The 23,198-nt window shown below is 43.0% G+C and overlaps 1 protein-coding gene across 4 annotated transcripts in view; it reads right to left on the bottom strand.

Annotated features, from left to right (window-relative positions):
* Nucleotides 1-365: 365 nt before the first annotated feature.
* LOC129860376 (potassium voltage-gated channel subfamily C member 1-like) overlaps nucleotides 366-23,198 on the bottom strand; it is a 36,743-nt gene continuing 13,910 nt past the window's right edge. The window contains exons 2-5 of one of the 4 annotated variants that reach the window (XM_055930732.1): nucleotides 14,958-15,933; nucleotides 12,506-12,691; nucleotides 10,369-10,441; nucleotides 366-8,184 (exon numbers count right to left, since the gene is read on the bottom strand). In XM_055930732.1, coding sequence (XP_055786707.1) covers nucleotides 8,139-8,184; nucleotides 10,369-10,441; nucleotides 12,506-12,691; nucleotides 14,958-15,933 — 1,281 coding nt within the window. In that variant the 3' untranslated portion in view covers nucleotides 366-8,138. Of the gene's footprint in view, nucleotides 8,185-10,368; nucleotides 10,442-10,805; nucleotides 11,565-12,505; nucleotides 12,692-12,802; nucleotides 13,099-14,957; nucleotides 15,934-23,198 lie in introns of those variants that run through there. The other 3 variants (XM_055930733.1, XM_055930735.1, XM_055930734.1) reach the window with 3 other exon arrangements.

The raw sequence follows: 23,198 nt of genomic DNA, 5'->3' as shown, positions 1-23,198 counted from the left end.
GTCAGCCAAATCAGCATCCAGTTTATAATTAGTGATATGCAGCAATGGGCAGTCACGACAATCATGGGACTTAAAAGTTTTATTCTGTGTTACAGAATTCAACCAACATAATTCAAAGTGCATTTGTTTTTGTTTTTTATGATCGAAACCGAAAAACATTGTTTTTCTTTAATAATTAACCCGAACCCGAATTGACCTCAAAAAAGCACTAATCACTCAGCACTACTTCAGCAACAACATGAAACGCCTTTGTTTTGAAACCTCTCCGTTTCTTCTGAAAAGGGAAACACAAGTTTAAATGAAACCGACACTGATCATAGTTATGATGCTCGATTCAATATTAAAATAATGCTGACACGAAACAATCAAGGTTTTGTACTTTATTGATTTGAAATATTTTTCATTTATTTGAAGTTCATTTCAAATGATTTCAAATGATTTACATTATTAAAGTCATGATTTCATGACTTTAATAATGTATTCTTTCAAGCAGTTTTCGAGATTTCTAATCACATTAGAGCGCATTGACATTCATACATTTTAAGTCTCAATAGTCAAAATTATGACACTTTTGATATGTTTATTTTTTTCTTCAAAATATACAAAGATGGATCACCATTCCATTGAAATAAATATACTTTATACAGTTTATTAAATAATTATTCTTTGAGTTTCCAACATTAAAAATTGTTGAGACTACCTCTTTGTCTCCTTTTGATTCTCCTACTATGGTAGCAAACAATAATTTTGTTTTACAAATTGTTGTGAAAAAGTGAGATGAGTATGTATATGCTGACGACTAGGTTTACATACACTACCGTTCAAAAGTGTGGGGTCATTTAGAAATGTCCTTGTTTTTGAAAGAAAAGCACATTTTTGTCCATTTAAATAACATCATATTGATCAGAAATACAGTGTAGACATTGTTAATGTTGTAAATTACTATTGTAGCTGGAAACGGCAGATTTTTTATGGAATATCTACATAGGTGTACAGAGGCCCATTATCAGCAACCATCACTCCTGTGTTCCAATGGCACGTTGTGTTAGCTAATCCAAGTTTATCATTTTTAAAAAGCTAACCTTTCTCCTTACCCATAGTATAGATCCCCACAGTGGAGGTCTAATAATACCCATAAAACCTAGAGCCCAAACAGGGAAATGGTTCCAATCGTTTTTCCACCATTCATTTTTCCCCATAGGGGGTTTTGGAAACACTTAAAATAAGGGCTGTGTTTCGTCTAGCCTAACCCTGGCGTGACGTTTTGATAACTATGTAAATCTCTCTTGGACAAAGTAACTTAATATATTCGACTCTATTTACTCTCAGATAAGGAAAATGCTAATTAGCATCAATGTAGCCCTCTTCCAAAACTACAAATTCCTGCACGTCATCTTTAGCTGACACCTTCGCTAACAGGTATTGTGACAATTTAAAACTTGCACAAGACAGTTCACAAAATGTTCAATTTAAAGAAAATGTTGCCAATTTATTCATTACATTTAACATTATAGTTAATCCAGAAATTCTTACCTTTGCCTCGATTCGGCAGTCTGGTCCAGATCATCATGGTATTTGTAGTTCATTATGATAGCCACATTAGCAGCTAATTAGCATTTCATTTTTGGGGGGAAAATAGAGGCGAATATATTGATCAAAGTCACGTTGTCCTAGAGAGATTTACATGTTTATCAAAATGTCCTACCAGGGTAAGCCTACAAGAAACAGCCCTTTTTAAAAGTGTTACTAAAATCTCCTACGGCAAAAAATGAATGGTGGAAAAACTATTGGAACCATTTCCTTGTTTGACCACTAGGTTTTATGGGTATTATGACTTATGCTATGGTACCCTATACCCATAAAGTAGTCAAACCACATAGTTGCCTCTGGTCTCTATCATTAAGCTATCCCAGTCACTTAACTCAATACAGGTGTGGGTGACACTATAGGTTATCTACAGTAGCTGTTGTTGAGCATTGGTTAAGAAGGTGTTATATAGTCCATATTTAGTGTATCCCTTGGTTATAAATGTATGTTGTAAATGGAACATAAAACAATAAGACTTACCACTCTTAACATTGTAACCCATTCCGTTCAACATGGCTATATCAAATGGCAGTAGTGTGCAATAAAAAAGGAAAGACATCTTGTTTTTAGCCTGACGTGGGCAGTCACATGTCAAAGACAACATATGATAATCCTAAAAAGGAATGGCAGACTCCTCAGTTAGTAACAGAGAAAATATTAACAATACCAGGCTATATTACAACATCAAATCTTGGGTGAATTCTTGGGTGAAGCACAGAGCTTTTGCAAGTGCGTTAATGAATCACGGTCGCTGGAAGTTAAATATTTCTGAGGTTATCAACATTTCACAACCCCCAAAGCATTAGTGGCTTAATGTCTTCTAAAAGAAATGACTGAAATCATAGTTAAGGAAAAAGTAAAAAATACAATAGACCCATTTTTGCGGAAAGTGGACAATGCTGTAAACCCTCTACAAACCAACATAGACCCAACTAAATAAGTGAGTAGCCTCTGTAGTTCATTCCATTGAGTCTAGTCTAGTGGTTATAGTCCAATTAGAATACATGACTAGGCCTGGCCAGAGATCATTTTTACAGCTGCCTGGGCTGATCCTGGACCTGCCAGGGCCTACACCCTCAGAGTAAGCCACTGCTATTAAAGATATTGTCTGGAAAACCAACATTCATCCAACCTGTTCAACAGCTGGGAACTGTGGGTGAAATACACATTTCTACATCTACCCAACCTGCACAGTAGTGGCAACTGGTTCTTTCACCCCTCCATTTGAAAGTAATTCAATGAGATCAATTTGGAAGCTCTGGGTCTTTTCATGAAGCGTGTTGTAACATGACGTGTGCTACCATGAGCTGTCGCCGCGACGACTATAAGCCGGGTGGTTCTCGATGGACGATGAACGAATGGATGACCTGACCACCTAACAACAAGGACAAGCTACCTCTCGATGCTGCCGCTCTACAACACGGCACAGTGTTCACAACAATCAGGACTGGTTTCACGACAAATAAAGGAGCTTAAGACATGTCGAGACCGCGTTCCCTCAGATCGGCAATCAAGGCATAACGCATGCATTTCCCGTCACTGTGAGGTATCACATTATTGTATCTATATACTAGAATTCATTATGTACAAAAAAGAGCAAAACCACCTACATCCACATCCCCCTTCACCCCAATACACCTCAGTCTCTTTTTTAACAGACACGATTTTGGAATGGCAGTTTGTTCCATGCAAACCTGAAAACTCTTGACTAACGACATCTCTTTTTGACCAACCTAACTCTCTTATGAAAATATATAGCACTTTACTGGTTAACTAGCCAAGGTCCTGGATTAAATCAACACAAATGAACGACCTGCACACAGCGATTTACTTTTAAAGGCATAGATCACGTTCACTGTAAATGCCGCAGATGTCGTCTCGAGCAGTTTAAATCACCTTTAAAAATGTAAATCCCAGTCCACAGGACATATATCTGTGTTCAATCCATTCGGATTCAATCCGATCACACTTTGTCAGCTATACACCTTTTATAGTCATTGTTCCCGCATTCACGGTAAACTCTGCATATGTCGGCTCAATCATAATTTACTTTTAAATCAAGCGGGCTATAACGTTGATCTACAGCTGATCGGATTGAATTCCGGCCTAACTCCTGTTTCACCTTCTCCCCCCTGAGTAATGGAAGAAGACTGCCTTCCTCAGAACATACCAACCCAGCCACTTCCAATAACAACCTGTTACAAACGTCTCCAAACAAATAGGCATAGAAGGTAGTATCAATTTGATGGAATCAATTTGCCCTGCTACAGTCATGACAAATTGTGTATTATTGTCAAACAAAACCAAAATCGTTGCATAGTTGCAATGTATACACCCTTCAAACATATAGTATGGAAAGCTATCATTTCAAAATTGCTGCTACAGTTGTGGTAAAAATGATTCAAGGCAGGGAAACGTGGTTTTTGAATCAATGAAGAGGGGTACGATCAGTTGACAAATATGACGATTCAAATGAACCCTGAAATGCTCCATTTCGATAGAATGATAAAAAATAAACAATAACCAACAAATGCTTAAGTACAGCTTAATTAAAGCAGACAGTAGTGCAGAGATCAATAAAGTGGAATGAAGGAGTGCGGAATGTGGGGCAGTAGTAGCAGAGATTTAAATCTAACAAAACAGTTCCGTGTGTATTTTGCAAACATACATGTTTTAATATTCACATTTTTTATTCTTTCAAAACAAAATAGAGCTCTTTCATTATATATATTTTTTTTATATGAATTGCATATCACATTTTTTTCGAATTTATTTTAAATATATTTTTTTTGTAACTCTAGCACCCTTGTCTTTGACTAAAGGCTTGCAGGAAAGAAAGTCATGCAGAGTAATCATGCTGGTAAACAAAGTTAAAAAAATGCATTTTCATTTTTTTCCCTTCATTTGTTTAAATCGCAGTGTCCACCCACTCTGGCCATCCCCACATCTTTTCTCACTCATGAGTCCCTCTTTCTTGTTGGAACACAGATGCTAATGTCCACCCACCACATCACCTTTCCAAAAAAGTACATTTCGTACATTATTCCTTTACTTTTCCCTCTTTACTTCTTGCAAAAACAGTTCCGATATTGATCTTTATAATATTAACATTTGCAACTGATTTTTCCAAATAGCATTTTTTTTGGGAAAAAAAAAGGATGTTCCTTCTCCATCTGAAGCCATGGATAGTTTATCAAAATATAGATTTGTTCTCTTTGTACGCATACCCACCTTTGTACTTTCCTTGGTCCATTTGTCCTCGGCTTTCCTTTATTAAATGGTCTCATTTGGAAGGCGTTCCCTATCTTGTTAGAAGCTTGACCCCTGATGCTGTCAGTGGTCATTGATTGGCAGCAAGGGAAACGAGAGAGATGGGGGCAGTATAAGCATTAGGGGTCATATTTTCCTCATTGGCAGTATATATGCATCTGGAATAATAGTAATAAGTGCATGTGTAACCGATGTGAAATGGCTAGCTAGTTAGCGGTGGTGCGCGCTAATAGCGTTTCAATCGGTGACGTCACTCGCTCTGAGACCTTGAAGTGGTTGTTCGCCTTCCTCTGCAAGGGCCGCGGCTTTTGTGGAGCGATGGGTAATGATGCTTCGAGGGTGACTGTTGGCGATGTGTGCAGAGGGTCCCTGGTTCGAGCCCAGGTAGGGGCGTGGAAAGGGACGGAAGCAAGACAGTTACACATGTTTGGTGTCTTGCAAAAACCACAGTAGATAACTTATTCCACCACCGGACACATTTTGATGGGACTTCAAAGTGTCCTTATTGTGGAGGCATCCTCTGTGCTGAAGTTGGAACCGTATTCCTGCTGTTGGCAGGTCTCTGCATTGGACTTGAACTCAGTCAGTCGGTGCTCTACTTGTGATTGACTTGAGCTGTAGTTAGTCCATTTCTAGTGACCAAGTAGCAGTGTCTGTCATACATGTATGTGCATTAAGGGTTTTTGTTCAAGAAGAATGTAATTGTAATAAATAAGTCAATTCAATCTGTTTTAAAAAATACTCAGCAATTACATCTGTTATATACATTAATGGCATTTCTTACTTGTACTTTTGTACGAAAGCAAGGCGATAGCCAAGGTACCAAAGGCAGTTCAAAGCTTTGCTCTAGATATATGGAATGTTCATCCCATAACAGTATGGGCTGCTGTTACTTTATAGGCTGGACATACAGCAAGTGAATGCAGAGGACCTCCAGTATAAGCCACATGGATTTTAAAGTAAGTACATGAGAGACAGTCTTGTTAATCCATTTTTTCTAGGGGGAAATACACTACATGACCAAAAGTATGTGGAACATCTCATTCCAAAATCATGGAGGTGCCCCCCCTCGTCGCTGCTTTATCAGCCTCAACTCTTCTGGGAAGGCTTTCCACTAGATGATGGAACATTGCTGTGAGGACTTGCTTCCGTTCAGCCACAAGAGCATTAGTGATGTCGGGCACTGATGTTGGGCGATTAGGCCTGGCTCACAGTCGGCTTTCCAATTCATCCCAAAAGGATGAAGGCCAGTCAAGTTCTTCCACAACGATCTCAACAAACACTTTCTGTATGGACCTTGCTTTGTGCACGGGGCCATTGTCTTGGTGAAACAGGAAATGACCTTCCCCAAACTGTTGCCACAAAGTTGGAAGCACAGAATTGTCTTGAATCTCATTGTATGCTGTAGCGTTAAGGTTTCCCCTTCACTGGAACTAAGAGGCCTAGCCCAAACCATGAAAAACAGCCCCAGACCATTATTCCTCCTTCACCAAACTTTACAGTTGGCACTATGCTTTGGGACAGGTAGAATTTCCTGGCATCTGCCAAACCCAGTCTGTCGGACTGCCAGAGGGTGAAGCATGATTCTTCACTCCAGAAAATGTGTTTCCACTGCTCCAGAGTCCAATGGCGGCAAGCTTTACACCACTCCAGCTGCGCATGGTGATCTTTGTCTTGTGTGCGGCCACTCGGCCAAGGAAACCCAATTCATGAAGCTCTCGATGAACAGTTCTTGTGCAGACATTGCTTCCAGATGGGCGGCAGGTAGCCTAGTGGTTAGAGCGTTGGGCCAGTAACCTGAAAGGTTGCTGGATTGAATCCCCGAGCTGACAAGATAAAAATCTGTTGTTCTACCCCTGAGCAAGGCAGTTAAACCACTATTCCCCGAGTGCTGAAGACGTGGATGTCGATTATGGCAGCCCCCCACATCTCTCTGATTCAGAGTGGTTGGGTTAAATGTGGAAGACATTTCAGTTGAATGCATTCAGTTGTACAACTGACTAGGTCTCCCCTTTCCCAGATGCACTTTGGAACTTGGTACTGAGTGTTTGCAGATGACTTTCACGTGCTATGAGCTTCAGCACTCGGCGGTCCCGTTCTGTGAGCTTGTGGGGCCTACCACCAAGCCGTTGTTGCTCCTAGACGTTTCCACTTTACAATAACAGCACTTACAGTGGACCGGTGCAGCTCTAGCAGGGCAGAAATTTGACAAACTGACTTGTTGGAAAGGTCACATCCTATTAGGTGCCACGTTGAAAGGCACAGTTTTTCAATAAGGCCATTCTACTGCCAAAGTATATGGAGATTGCATGGCTGTGTGCTTTATTTTATACACCTGTCAGCAACAGGTGTGGCTGAAATAGCCGAATCCACTAATTGGAAGGGGTGTCCACATACTTTTGTATATAAAGTGTATGTAGTACTAATAGGTTCTCGGTTGATGCTACATCCATTTGGTATGGTCATCGACATACAGTATGTACTGTATCATAGTGTAATAAGTACATATATTGGTGTCCTGGGATCATTGTTCCAAATTGAAAGGAAATTAATAGAATACGTAAAGGCTTGAATGATAACCAATCTCTAACTTCCACAAGTCATGAACTCATGAGGTGGGAGAACAGACATAACATGTCTAAATTCAGTTCTCTGTTAATTTAACCTTTAACTGGTTTAGTTGTTGTTACACGTTTCCCAAATAAACTTTTGAGGTGGAACCTGTCTTTGTCTCTCATGTACAATAGTTTCTTGTAAAGGTAAGTAACACAAGAGGAAAAAGGCATGTAAAGTTTTGATTCAGTGCGCATTTTCACATCACTCTGTTCAAACTGTTGATGGATAAGGTCATGACGATATTTTTCCCTGGCAACAAATGCTACAGTGTTAGCAGAGATGCTACATAGTCAGACCTGGTCCCTCGTGTATAGGTGAGTGATAATTCATGGATTCTCTAAGTTACTCAGTAGATCAGCACTGCAGTCGGTTATTTGTTACTGTATGAGATGGTTGAGCGTCACAATATAACGTCTCCTGGAATGTTGCAGTAGGAGCTCTTTTCTCTGCAAAGCTCATGTCAGTTATTGTGATCTGTCGGACAGTCTTCAAAAGGGTGGTGTGAGTTGCCAAGAGGCTGCTTTGGTAACAGCATAAAGATCCAACCTAATGTTCATCTTGACTACCCTCCGGTATTGCACGTCACACCAAAGATCCGCCTTTCAACTGTCCATCTGTGTCACACGTCTTGGTAAAGTGGCTCCCTCCGATCATTTCTGATTGACTCAGTATGTCTTCTTCAGAGAAAAGGCTAATGCTAGAAACTTAACACTGCAAAGACAAGAATAAACAGCTGTTAATGTTGTACACTAAGATAAAATAGGATTACAATTAAGAAAAGTAATGCATTTGGGCAGTGGTAGTATTAGAAATTAGCATGCTATCCATGCTACAGTTTGTATTTCTGAATATAAAAGGTTAAATAAGGCATTCAGCTGTTGCATCATCAACATAGTATTACAGTGCCTTGCAAAAGTATTCAGAGTCCTTAGATGTCTCCACAAATGGGATTAAAAATGGATTTAATAAAATTAACATTTTGTAGATTTACACAAAATACTGTAAAAAGTGGAAGAATAAAGCCATTTATTTTAAAGGAATATTTAAAACAATGTTCTGCTTCATATTAATATCCAGCACCATCCCAAGACCAACACGTGAAAATGGTGCGTTTCTGTATGTTGTAGTAAAAAAATATCTGCCTCTAAGTGTTTCCAATGACATCAACCAATTAGTAGGCAATGTCTACTCATAATTGGTTAAAATCACATGATGCACTCCTATGACATCACTGGAAACCCTCATCTTCCTCACTACAAAACATAGAAACGCTTCATTTTCACATATGTTGAGGTGGCGCTGGAGATGAATACGAAGTAGAAACATTTGGAAATTTCCCCTTTAAGATGAATAAAAAAAATGTGTAACTACAATATTTGTTGCAGAAGTATTCAGCCCCTTCAATTAGGCAAGTTTAACCCTTGTGGTGTTCGTGGAACACATTTTTTTTATTTACATTTTTTTATTTAACTGACTTGCCTAGTTAAGACCAAATCATTTTTTACAATGACGGCCTACCCTGGATGACGCTGGGCCAATTGTGCACTTTGTAGTCTGTAATAGTTTGCAAGCCCTGCCACATAAAATGAGCGTCGGAGCCGGTGTAGTATGATTCAATCTTAGCCCTGTATTGGCGCTTTGCCTGTTTGATGGTTCGTCACAGGGCATAGCAGGATTTCTTGTAAGCGTCCGGGTTAGAGTCCCGCACCTTGAAAGCGGCAGCTCTACCCTTTAGCTCAGTGCGAATGTTGCCTGTAATCCATGGCTTCTGGTTGGGGTATGTACGTACAGTCACTGTGGGGACGACGTCCTCGATGCACTTATTGATAAAGCCAGTGACCGATGTGGTGTATTCGTCAATGCCATCAGAAGAATCCTGGAACATGTTCCAGTCTGTGATAGCAAAACAGTCCTGTAGTTTAGCATCTGCTTCATCTGACCACTTTTTTATAGACCACACGACTTGCCTAGAGTTTTCAGTTATACTTTTCGTGGCTGTTTATTTACCACCACAGACAGATGCTGACACTAAGACCGCACTCAGTCAGCTGTGTAAGGAAATAAGCAAACAGGAAACCACTCACCCAGAGGCGGCGCTCCTAGTGGCCGGAGACTTTAATGCAGGGAAACTTAAATCAGTTCTACCAAATCTCTATCAACATGTTAAATGTGCAACCAGAGGGGAAAAAAATGCTAGATCACCTGTACTCCACACAGACTCGTACAAAGCTCTCCCTCCATTTGCTAAATCCGACCACAACTCTATCCTCCTGATTCCTGCTTACAAGCAAAAATTAAAGCAGGAAGCACCAGTGACTTGGTCTATAACAACATGGTCAGATGAAGCAGATGCTAAACTACATGACTGTTTTGCTCTCACAGACTGGAACATGCTCCGGGATTCTTCCGATGGCATTGAGGAGTACACCACATCAGTCACTGGCTGTGTAAAATAAAATAAACTGATGAAACATATTGTACATGGAAACACTATATTATGCCATGTCTTTTCAGACATAAGTTACAATATCTTTTAGCAAACCCCATTAAGCAGATATTTTTGAAAGACTTCAAAGGATCATTTGAAGTCTTTCAAAAAGATCTGCTTAATGGGGTTTGCTTAAAGATCATCTGAATCTAGAAATATATATATTAAATGATAACTAAACGTCCACTGTAGCTTTCTTTACACTGAATCTAAGATTTTGGTAACACTTGATAACACAAGAAACATATTTCCTTGTCAGTTTGACCCTAGTTAGAAGTTGGGTAAACTGACATGGAAAGACATATGTAATGTCAGGTGATGGTGATTTAAATGGACCCACACTCAGAAGAAAGGGTACGGTTAGGCTACAGTATTGTCGCTAGCGGTACTAAAATAACAATACCAACCAGCGGTCACCAACCAGTCGATCGCGGTCGATTTGTCGTAATCCATGCATTTCTAGTCGATCGCCAAACATTTCTGTAAAAAACAACGATAAAGTCTTGTGTTCCCATTTTTTTTATTTGTCTCAAGCTGTTGGTGGTAGGTGCAGCCAATGCAGCTGCCCTGCGCACTGGGTAGGCAAACTGTTGCCATTTCATGTATCGGAAGGTACAAACACGACCTTCCCGGTGGGACTGGAGCTTAAAATGGACTCCTTTTTGGTTTTAAATATAGGTTTTAAACACATTTAAAAAAAATACAACACCAAGGCAGTCAGGGGCTTCCAAGAGAGGAGTTCAACAACTCAAGGCTATCTTAACTTAGATCAGTGTATCCCAACCCTGGTCCTCCAGTACCCCCCAACAGTACACATTTGTATTGTAACCCTGGACAAGCACACCTGATTCAACTTGTCAACTAATCATCAAGCCCTCACTGAGCTCAATGAGACGTGTTTTTCCAGGGCTACAACAAAAAAATGTGTACTGTTGGGGGTACTGGAGGAACATGGTCGGGAAACACTGCCTTAGAGCTAGCAAGTTGTCAGTCAATCGGATTGTCATAGTCCCGAGTCGCACAGCAGTTTAATGCACTGCATCCAGCTGTGATTGGGACTCCCATAGGGCGGCGCACAATTGGCCCAGCGTCGTTCGTGTTTGGCCATGGTAGGCCATCATTGTAAATAAGAATTTGTTCTTATCTGACTTGCCTAGTTAAGTACAGGTTAAATAAATACAATAAATACAAATATTGTCTGTCTGCCAGTGTGATGTCAGAGTCAATCAGTGTTTCAGTCACTAGTTGCAGCGTACTGTATTGCTTTTGCACTAAACACAACACAGTGAACACAGTGGGTAATAATTGTGATTTGCAGTCATCTAGTGTATCTGTGAGTGTGTTCTGTGTCCAAGTGTGTCTGTGGGTGGTATGTTTGAGTGGCAACTGCCAACATTCAATGTCATGGAGCTGAGAGAACATTAAATGTTTGGCTGACGGATTAGAAAAAAAAACGGAGAATAAAACAGGGTTCCATTTTGGTTACCTGTGATTTTAAGGTGTTACCTCTTGGCCTATAGTTTTGGAGGGTTCTGCTGTAGCAGAGACCCTTCCAGCTTATACCATTCTTCAGCCAAAGGGGAGTCTGGGCTGGCTGACAGGGCTGTTGCCTGTAGTTTAGTGTCAACGGGGATGTGGAGAGTTTGGGAGGAGTGTAAAGTGTGTGTTTGATGCAGGTTTGGTGTTGGTGGTTGTAGGTGGTAAAAAAAAGTTTGTTGCAGCGATAAAGAAATGGAATGCGGTATTGGATTTCAGAATCAGCACAAGAGTATACATGGGGTAAACAGGGGTAAATAAGGTGTGTTTTGGAGAGGAAAGGAAAGGAAAGGAAGAGGGAAAATAATGGGGGCCAAAGAGAGAGGGTGGGGGAGGAGCATGAAGTGGGAGTCAAAGCCAAACAAGAAGGCGGAGGGGAGACGAGAGGGAGAGAATGAAACAGAAGTGGCGCGAGGTAAATGAATGCGCGGTCAACTGTCTGAGTCCAAGAGACAGAGAAAGAGAGAAACAATGAGAGTGAGAGATGGCGAGGAGACCAAAATAAATACAAGGGCAAAATGGAGGATGACAATTTGAGGCAGTGAAAGAGGGACAGAAAATACAGACAGGAAGAAAGAAGAGGCGGTACCAAGTGTGACGGATGAAAACAAGGACAGTATGGAGGTGAATAAGTGGAAACATAGAGCAGAGCAGAAGAGTAAATGTGTTGGTGTCGGTAGGCGTTGTTGTGTCCCGTCAGAACATAGAGTTTGTAACCTCCCTGTCACACAAACACAGTCATGTCTCTTCCCATGATGCTGTTGGCCGTTGCTTGTGTCTGCCTGTGTGTTCTCTCTAACTAACCACAAATCAGTTCCCACATATGCTGTATTTGATCATGTATACATAATTAGTGTGTATGTATTTGTGTCTTGCGCACCTTCTCTGTTGGCATCATCTATATAGGGCGTATCTGTACCAGTGCCTGTGCCTTATGGCATCTTATGTGTAGCTCTGTTGACTACGTGGTGGGTGTTTACAGTTCCGTCCGCTGCGGGACCGACATACCTTTCCGCACATTCCCATCTGTGGCGCGGAATTCCCTGGTGTTGAGCAGGAAGCAAGCACGGTCCTGCTGGTGGCGTTCCCGTGTTATTCGGGCGCCCTCTCGCTCCGGACTCAGCACCTGGTCAATGGTGGGGCGGTCCTCGTTCGCCAGGACCGCAGTGGCCGCGTCGCCGTTCTGCTTGGACTCTTTTGGAAAAGGAGGGGAGATGGGGAAAGAGGGACGGGAAGAGCAAGGGAGAAAGAGAGAGTAAAGGAGAAGGAAGGAATAGGAGAGTAGGAGAAGTGAGGTACCTGGATAGTAGAGGAAGAAGGTTGTGATGGGAGACTGAGGCCAAACTGGGCTGTGTTTCCATATCCACACTAGCATACCACTTAGGGTGCATACCCATTACATTGCTTCATTCTACGTAGTATGTTAGTATGGGTATTTTAACATAGCCCGAGGGGAGTAGTTGCTTACTTGATGATTCAATTGACCCAATCAGAGAGCTTGCTGTTGTGAGTTTAGGGGCTTTGATTGGCTGCTATATCTGAGGTTTTGGCATGGCACCTTGGCCCACCAATACAGAAATCATGAATCCAGTCTCCCATCACTGGAAAAAAGTGTGTAAGAAAATAGTCAAAGGAATAGGGAGGAGAGGTGTTACTACAAGCTACTGATCACAATTGAATACTGCAGATGAGATACATAATCAGAGATGGATTCAGTCAAATAGCCTCCAACTGGGCCAAATCTAATCCCAAACTATGGTGTCCTACTAAAAAAAACACAATGCAATAGACTACTTTATTAGGACTTAAACATAAATGATCTTTCTCACTGTGTGTGATAAAGTAAATGGCGTTAGTGAAGAGCAGTCGTTTCAAATGTAAGCTAAATGCACATGAGGCTGCTGAGGGGAGGACGGCTCATAATAATGGCTGGAACGGAGCAAATGGAATGACATCAAACGTGGAAACCGTGTTTTTTGATGTGTTTGATACCATTCCACCTATTCCGCTCCAGCCATTACCACGAGCCCGTCCTCCACAATTAAGGTGCCGCCAACCTCCTGTGGCTCTATGTAGTCTAGAGCTCAGGGCCGAGTACCATCTTAAGCTACTGTGTTTTCTAAAACACCCACATATACATTCTACTATGATTATGTAATTGATAATTGCCAATGTGTCAAAGTTCATGTCTATCCTGGCTTAGCAAGACAGCGTGGTAACCTAAACACTGGACGTAGTGATAGAAGGGGTGGTTCGGGGTGCGAGTTGCCGCTACATGGTGGCTGGTGCTTATACGCTCAGACACAGCTGTCAAATCTTATCTCACATGAGTTCCTGCTCATAAACTTACTGACAACCCGCAACAAAACTCTTATAAAAGAGAGCGTGAAAGATAGCGAGAAAGTGGTGGGGTACTATAGGTGCTGATGCAATAAAATACTAAAATTGCAGACTCACTGATGATTTCTCAAGGGCTACAAAATACACAACATGTGCCATATTGTCGTGTGTGGACATTGGGTTCATAGGTCATACACAATCATGCCAAATGAAATAGGAAGTACTGCACATATTACTTACTAAATATTGCAATTCAGTTTTTCAAAAAAAAATTGTCTAACATTTAAACCAAACCATTGAACCAAATGTATGTCTATTAGGCTGTTGTGAAGAGATCCAAATTATAATTTAAAGTACTGTGTTTGTTTTATGCAGACAGATGGAGGCCTGTCGGCAAATGTGGACTCACCAGTTGATCATAAATTAACTATGAGTTCTGATGGATTAGCTATCTCTCAAGGGCAGATTCAGAATCAGCCCCCCTCTCTCAAGGGCAGATTCAGAATCAGCCCCCCTCTCTCAAGGGCAGATTCAGAATCAGCCACCCCTCTCTCAAGGGCAGATTCAGAATCAGCCACCCCTCTCTCAAGGGCAGATTCAGAATCAGCCACCCTCTCTCAAGGGCAGATTCAGAATCAGCCCCCCTCTCTCAAGGGCAGATTCAGAATCAGCCCCCCTCTCTCAAGGGCATCCCTATCAGGGACAGAGGCACTCTAAATCCACACCCCACAACCCAAGGATCTGCAGGACTGTACTATTACTGAGATCACTGAGTGCCTGTAACTGGCTGTCAGATAACATTCTGATTCCTAAGTCTTATACAGCCCAGAGTCACTCACATGCTGTGAAAATCCCTACGTTTGATTGAATGGATATCTGTTGACACTAAACTGTACAATTTGACAACATCTTTGCCAAAAACTATAATATTTTGCCGGGGTAATTTGAGTTCTACGCCCTTGTTGGAGGCCAGTGGTGGTGTGCCCAGATGCTCAGCGAAGCTCCATGTTGTGTTTAAAAACTCATACCAATCTTACGAGGCAAGGTCGAAGCAAGTTTCTTAACTTGCAGTCTGTGTCTTAAAATAGGGGTCTGAGGATTAGAAATAGAAATGTCTCACCTCGGTTGATTGCTATGATCTCCTCTTGAGCGAGGGGGCAGTCGAGGCCTCCGGACCAGATCACCTCGCCGAGTACATTACCCAGGATCCTATGGGGTGAGGCAGTGGCCAGGGCGAGGGCGTCGGGCTTGCAGTAGTTGGGCGAGCCCGGCATGGTTGGCCGGGGGATGTGCTTGCCCTTTTTCTTGGGCAGCTTCTGCTTAGCCATGGCCAGTGAGTAGTACATGCCGAAGTTGTTGACGATGACGGGCACAGGCATGGCGATGGTCAACACCCCCGACAGGGCGCAGAGCGCGCCCACCAGCATCCCTGACCACGTCTCGGGGTACATGTCCCCGTAGCCCAGAGTGGTCATGGTGACCACGGCCCACCAGAAGCCAATGGGGATGTTCTTGAAGTTTGTGTGTTTGGCAGCCGTAGGGTCGTCAGGGTCTGCACCGATGCGCTCGGCATAGTAGATCATGGTGGCGAAGATGAGCACTCCGAGAGCAAGGAAGATGATGAGCAGGAGGAACTCGTTGGTGCTAGCGCGGAGCGTGTGGCCCAGGACGCGAAGCCCCACGAAGTGGCGGGTCAGCTTGAAGATACGCAGGATGCGGACGAAGCGGACCACACGCAGGAAGCCCAACACGTCCTTGGCGGCTTTGGAGGACAGGCCGCTCAGCCCCACCTCCAGGTAGAAGGGCATGATGGCAATGAAGTCGATGATGTTGAGGGTGCTCCTGAAGAACTCGACCTTGTCCGGGCAGAAGACCACGCGTGCCATCACCTCAATGGTGAACCAGACGACGCACATGCCCTCCACGTAGGTAAGCCAGCTGTCGGTCACCACCTCGTAGACGATCACCTCGCGCGTCACGTTTCCCTCCGTCACGTTCTCCGTCCTGTTGTAGATGGTGTTGAAGGCCTCATGCGTCTCCATGCAGAATGTAGAGATGGAGATGAGGATGAACAAAAGGGAGAGGAATGCGCAGTACTGGAGGAGAGGAACAGAAGAAACAGAGAGTGGAGGGACAGAGAGAGCAGGGGAAAGGCAAAAAGACAGAAGGCAAAGAGAAAGTTGAAGATAGAGGGACAGTAAAGGAGAAAAGAAAGAGGAAGGAGAGAAGGTTTACAGTCATATACAAAACCAACAGCGCTAGAAAAACAGATGGTGTATTGTTCAACAGTTTGTCAGCCCCTACAGGACACTGCAGGGCATTAATCGATCAGATGAGATGAGGCCAGATTATTAAACCGGACTAGACTCCTAAGTGGGATAATGTTGACCTTGAGGGTGACTGCAGGGTCAAACTGGACCGAGCACTGAGGGATGCTCAATCTGACAATCATAAAAAATGCTACAACGGTCATCGGCATGACAGCCCAAGGACGAGCGATGGAAAAAAATAGAAAACCCGGGAGCCACACATAATAAACCTGCAGAACGGAGGAAGGCGGGAGGAGACCTGGTTGGAATGAGAATACAGACTACTACTGTTTCGTTGGCGCAGCATGGACACAGAGAAAAGGGGAGTAAAAGAAAGATGGAGAGGAAACAAAAGAAAGTGACGGGGAAACAGAAAATATAGTCGTAAAAGGATTAAACTGATGGATTATAAACATCCATGTGTCTCAGAGTGCACTGGGTGGGTTTCAAAATCAGGATGGGGCACGTGTTCACCCCTTCATACTGAATGTTCAACATAAAGGGCCCGAAACATGTGTCATTGAGTCTGTTTGTGGCCCAACATGATTAATTGTGGTCCCAATTATTTGAAAATATGTCATGTTGAAATAACAATTCACACATAAAGTATTATAAACAAAGTAAAAGGACTGACAGCCCTATTGTACATTATGTATTGACCATCATTTGGACCCTTACAACTACTATATTAATCATACAGTGGAAATCCCTAAAACCCAAAGTGCTTGAGATAGCATTCTATTTTAACACTTCATTTCAAGGTAACAGTACTGGGGAACCAATAATCCCCATTCAGTCATGTAATTAACCCACTACTTTTAAAGAGTTCTGCGAATGCAAAAATGTCTAAAACACCCTCCAATCACCCTCCAATTAGCCAGTTAGGTACTCCTTATACTACCACTACCACTATTATGGTGCTACTGTATAAAGCATTGTATGATTGGTAACTGAGTAAATATCAAAACTTCCCGTGAGATCCTCTTCACAATACCTTATAAGTACATTTATTGTACTTTTTGAGCAATGCATAATGCATTACAATGCACGGCATGGGTGCTAAAAACTGGTACTTATTTATTAACCATTGATAAAATCAGACGGTACAACATGAGTACAATCAGTCAGAGACATCCAACAAGACCTCAACCTGAACGAACCCTCTCGAAGGGTTCATTTGAGATAACCAAACAGGCAGACTTCATTTCAAACTGTATTATAGGTTGCCCTATATGTACTAAAACTAAACAACAACATCCAGTCTATAACAATAGTAATTTAACCATATTTGGTGACAGTGGTCCTGTGTGGCTCAGTTGGTAAGACTGTGTTGTTAGCAATGCCAGGGTCATTTGTTCAATTCCCACAGGGATCACAGACACCAACTAAAAATAGCCTCCAACACTCTACTCAGCAAATTGGATGCAGTCTATCACAGTGCCATCCGTTTTGTCACCAAAGCCCCGTATACTACCCACCACTACGACCTGTACGCTCTCGTTGGTTGGCCCTTGCTACATATTCGTCGCCAAACCCACTGGCTGCAGGTCATCTATAAGTCTTTGCTAGGTAAAGCCACGCCTTATCTCAGCTCACTGGTCACCATAGCAGCACCCACCCGTAGCATGCGCTCCAGCAGGTACATCTCACTGGTCACCCCCAAAGCCTATTCCTCCTTTGGCTGCCTTTCCTTCCAGTTCTCTGCTGCCAATGACTGGAACGAATTGCAAAAATCACTGAAGCTGGAGACTCATATCTCCCTCACTAACTTTAAGCATCAGATGTCAGAGCAGCTCACAGATCATTGCACCTGTACATAGCCCATCTGTAAATAGCCCATCCAACTACCTCATCCCCATATTGTTATTTTAATTTTTTTCCCTTTTCACCAAGTATCTTTAACTTGCACATTCATCTTCTGCACATCTATCACTCCAGTGTTTAATTGCTAAATTGTAACTATTTTGCCACTACAGCCTAATTATTGCCTTACCTCCCTAATCTTACCTCATTTGCACACACTGTATATAGATCTTTTCTATTGTGTTATTGACTGTACGTTTGTTTATTCCATGTGTAACTCTGTGTTGTTGTTTGTGTCGCACTGATTTGCTTTATCTTGGCCAGGTTGCAGTTGTTAATGAGATCTTGTTCTCAACTGGCCTACCTGGTTAAATAAAGGGGAAATACATTTTTAAAAAGAAAGTGTGTGATGCAATTCATCAACTAAAACACACAGTATCTGAGTTGATGTGGTGTGCAGATACTGTCTTTCAACTTGGGGATGGAAGTTAAACATTAGCCGACCGCCTAAATAAGCTACAATCTCTGGACCATTTTGAGGAAATGACATCCTACACCACCAAGAAAGCAATGGGATGAACTAAAACACAGTGAGTGTCATTGGTACTCTTCAGTTGCTGTTTGGACACTGCTTCCCTTTCTCTCTGCCTCTGTAGAATAGCACCATCTACAAACAGCATCATATCAATATACTACAATGTCTTGCATCTCTGAGCCTAGCTAAATCCTTTCCAAAACTCTCTCTCGCCGGGCGAATTTCATGGACAGAGAGCAAAAAAACAAGCAAAGTTATAACAGCATTCCGGCGCTGAGATATGCAACCTGCCCAGACTGTTTCTCGTAAAGAGATGGTGACTCAGTTCAGAAAAAGGGAGTTGTTTTATTTCCGCTTTGATGTTCACCCTTCGCAGCGCTCCCTTTTTCCTCACTCACTCATCGAGGCGATTTGTTTTGCTGGCATTTGCTGTCTTTGCAGTCTGTAAATTACCTGACTGTCTGTCTGACTGTACTGTGTGCAGTGGAGCTCATTACACTGGACCATTGAAATGTTCCTGAGTCAATTACACTGGAGTGATAATAATTGTGCATGGCTACTAGGCTCATCTTTCCCCATGCCATTCTTACAGTTACCCGACCTGCATAGATACTGTATAGATACTTTGTGCATTATCATATAAATAATAAAACACAGATATGACCGGGAATATATTTTTTGGGGATAAATTCATACTTGAGTAAACACCATATACTGTATGTCAAATGCCTGAGTGCCATCACTGTGTTATGCATCTCCTATGTGTACATTCTCTGTTGTTCACATACACTCCTAAAAATAAAGTTGGAAACAAGTAAGTTTCTTAAGATCTATGCCATAGGGCAGCTATTGACCCAGGGGTACGCGCAATTCCGTCATGGGTACGCCAAATAAAAATGTGATTCACATTTAAAAATATATATATACACATATATACACTGCTCAAAAAAATAAAGGGAACACTTAAACAACACAATGTAACTCCAAGTCAATCACACTTCTGTGAAATCAAACTGTCCACTTAGGAAGCAACACTGATTGACAATACATTTCACATGCTGTTGTGCAAATGGAATAGACAAAAGGTGGAAATTATAGGCAATTAGCAAGACACCCCCCAAAACAGGAGTGATTCTGCAGGTGGTGACCACAGACCACTTCTCAGTTCCTATGCTTCCTGGCTGATGTTTTGGTCACTTTTGAATGCTGGCGGTGCTCTCACTCTAGTGGTAGCATGAGACGGAGTCTACAACCCACACAAGTGACTCAGGTAGTGCAGTTCATCCAGGATGGCACATCAATGCGAACTGTGGCAAAAAGGTTTGCTGTGTCTGTCAGCGTAGTATCCAGAGCATGCAGGCGCTACCAGGAGACAGGCCAGTACATCAGGAGACGTGGAGGAGGCCGTAGGAAGGCAACAACCCAGCAGCAGGACCGCTACCTCCGCCTTTGTGCAAGGAGGTGCACTGCCAGCGCCCTGCAAAATGACCTCCAGCAGGCCACAAATGTGCATGTGTCTGCTCAAACGGTCAGAAACAGACTCCATGAGGGTGGTATGAGGGCCCGACGTCCACAGGTGGGGGTTGTGCTTACAGCCCAACACCGTGCAGGACGTTTGGCATTTGCCAGAGAACACCAAGATTGGCAAATTCGCCACTGGTGCCCTGTGCTCTTCACAGATGAAAGCAGGTTCACACTGAGCACATGAGCACATGTGACAGACGTGACAGAGTCTGGAGACGCCGTGGAGAACGTTCTGCTGCCTGCAACATCCTCCAGCATGACCGGTTTGGCGATGGGTCAGTCATGGTGTGTGGTGGCATTTCTTTGTGGGGCCGCACAGCCCTCCATGTGCTCGCCAGAGGTAGCCTGACTGCCATTAGGTACCGAGATGAGATCCTCAGACCCCTTGTGAGACCATATGCTGACACATGCACATTTGTGGCCTGCTGGAGGTCATTTTGCAGGGCTCTGGCAATGCACCTCCTTGCACTAAGGCGGAGGTAGCGGTCCTGCTGCTGGGTTGTTGCCCTCCTACGGCCTCCTCCACGTCTCCTGATGTACTGGCCTGTCTCCTGGTAGCGCCTGCATGCTCTGGATACTACGCTGACAGACACAGCAAACCTTTTTGCCACAGTTCGCATTGATGTGCCATCCTGGATGAACTGCACTACCTGAGCCACTTGTGTGGGTTGTAGACTCCGTCTCATGCTACCACTAGAGTGAGAGCACCGCCCGCATTCAAAAGTGACCAAAACATCAGCCAGGAAGCATAGGAATTGAGAAGTGGTCTGTGGTCACCACCTGCAGAATCACTCCTGTTTTGGGGGGTGTCTTGCTAATTGCCTATAATTTCCACCTTTTGTCTATTCCATTTGCACAACAGCATGTGAAATGTATTGTCAATCAGTGTTGCTTCCTAATTGGACAGTTTGATTTCACAGAAGTGTGATTGACTTGGAGTTACATTGTGTTCTTTAAGTGTTCCCTTTATTTTTTTGAGCAGTGTATATATATATATATTTTTTTATTCAAATTTTCAAACAGTCCATTTATATTTTACAACGGGGCTATGCAGTTTTTTTCTTGCCTGAGTAGCCTCGTTTCACTGCCGAAACTAAAATGAAACCACCTAGTGTTCAGCGAAATAACAACATAATGTCAAATACAGGAAGCCTAGTCAAATAATTAACATCCAATCACATTAACCGTTACTCTCTCGTGGGAATTCCACTAACGGTTCGTATGGAGCCAAACGTAGCTGCTGCTCATGTTGGTATCTATACTGATGGTGCAAAAGCCATGACAGGGAGACAAAGTGGAGTGGTAAAGCGTGCAAGCAGTTGCTCCCGATGCCACTTGGGTACACTGCAGCATCCCCCGAGAGGCTCTTGCTGCCACGGGAATGCCTGACAGCTTGAAAGACGTTTTGAACACTACAGTGAAAATAGTTAACTTTGTTAAAGCAAGGCCCCTGAACTCTTGTGTATTTTCTGCACTATGCAATGATATACTGGCAGCGACCATGTAAAACTTTTACAACTTACAGAAGTGCCCTGGTTATCAAGGGGCAAAGTATTGACAAGTTATTTTTTTAAATTGAGAGACAAGCTTAAACGTTTCTTTACAGACCATCATTTTCACTTGTCTGACCGCTTCCATGATGATGAGCTGCTCACACGACTGGCCTATCTGGGTGATGATCTGAATCTAGGATTACAGGGACTCTCCGCAACTATTTCAATGTGCGGGACAAAATTAAGGCTATGATTAAGAAGTTGGAGCTCTTCTCTGTCTGCATTAACAAGGACAACACACAGGTCTTAACATCCTTGTATGATTTTTGTGTGCAAATTAACTCAAGCTTACGGGCAATGTCAAACGTGATATAGTGAAGTACCTGAGTGAGTTGGGTGCGCAAATACGCAGGTACTTTCCCGAAACGGATGACACAAACAACTGGATTCGTTATCCCTTACATACCTTGCCTCCAGTCCACTTAACAATATCAGAACAAGAGGGCCTCATCGAAATTGCAACAAGCAGTTCTTTGAACATTGAATTTAATCAGAAGCCACTGCCAGATTTCTGGATTGGGCTGCGTTCAGAGTAACATGCCTTGGAAAATCGCGCTGTTATGACACTGATGCCCTTTGCAACCACGTACCTATGTGAGACTGGATTCTCAGCCCTCACTAGCATGAAAACTAAATACAGGCACAGACTGTGTGTGGGAAATGATTTAAGACTGAGACTCTTTCCAATACAACCCAACATTGCAGAGTTATGTGCATCCTTTCAAGGACACCTTTCTCATGAACCTGTGGTGAGTTATTCACAATTTACGATGAACAAATAAGCTTTTATATGTAAGATGGTTAAATAAAGAGCAAAATTATTGATTATTATTTTTTATTATTTGTGCCTTGGTCCTATAAGAGCTCTTTGTCACTTCCAATGAGCAGCGTTGTGACAAAAACTCAAACTCTTTCTTATGTTTAATAAATGCATCATATACAGTGGGGGGGAAAAGTATTTAGTCAGCCACCAATTGTGCAAGTTCTCCCACTTAAAAAGATGAGGCCTGTAATTTTCATCATAGGTACACTTCAACTATGACAGACAAAATGAGAAAAAAAATCCAGAAAATCACATTGTAGGATTTTTAATGAATTTATTTGCAAATTATGTTGGAAAATAAGTCAGGCTTACCGTGGAGAGCGGGAGTACGGGCAGGCGCCGTGTTACGCAGTAGAGCGCACGGTGTCTCCTGTACGAGTGCATAGCCCAGTGCGGGTTATTCCACCTCCCCGCACTGGTAGGGCTAGATTGGGTATTGAGCCAGGTGTCATGAGGCCGGCTCAACGCGTCTGGTCTCCAGTGCGTCTCCTCGGGCCGGCATACATGGCACCTGCCTTACGCATGGTTTCCCCGGTTCGCCTACATAGCCCGGTGCGGGTTATTCCACCTCCCCGCACTGGTCGGGCAACCGGGAGTATTCAACCAGGTAAGGTTGGGCAGGCTCAATGCTCAAGAGTGCCAGTACGCCTCCACGGTCCGGTATTTCCGGCGCCACCTCCCCGCCCCAGCCTAGTACCTACAGTGTCTACACTACGCACTAGGCTACCAGTGCGTATCCTGAGCCCTGTTCCTCCTCCACGCACTCTCCCTGTAGTGCGTGTATCTAGCCCGGTGCCTCCAGTTCCGGCACCAC

Source organism: Salvelinus fontinalis, chromosome 8, assembly GCF_029448725.1.
Source record: "Salvelinus fontinalis isolate EN_2023a chromosome 8, ASM2944872v1, whole genome shotgun sequence".
NCBI classification, from domain to species: Eukaryota; Metazoa; Chordata; class Actinopteri; order Salmoniformes; family Salmonidae; genus Salvelinus; species Salvelinus fontinalis.
Note: the sequence above shows the minus strand (reverse complement) of the source record. Positions and strands in the feature narration are given on the sequence as shown.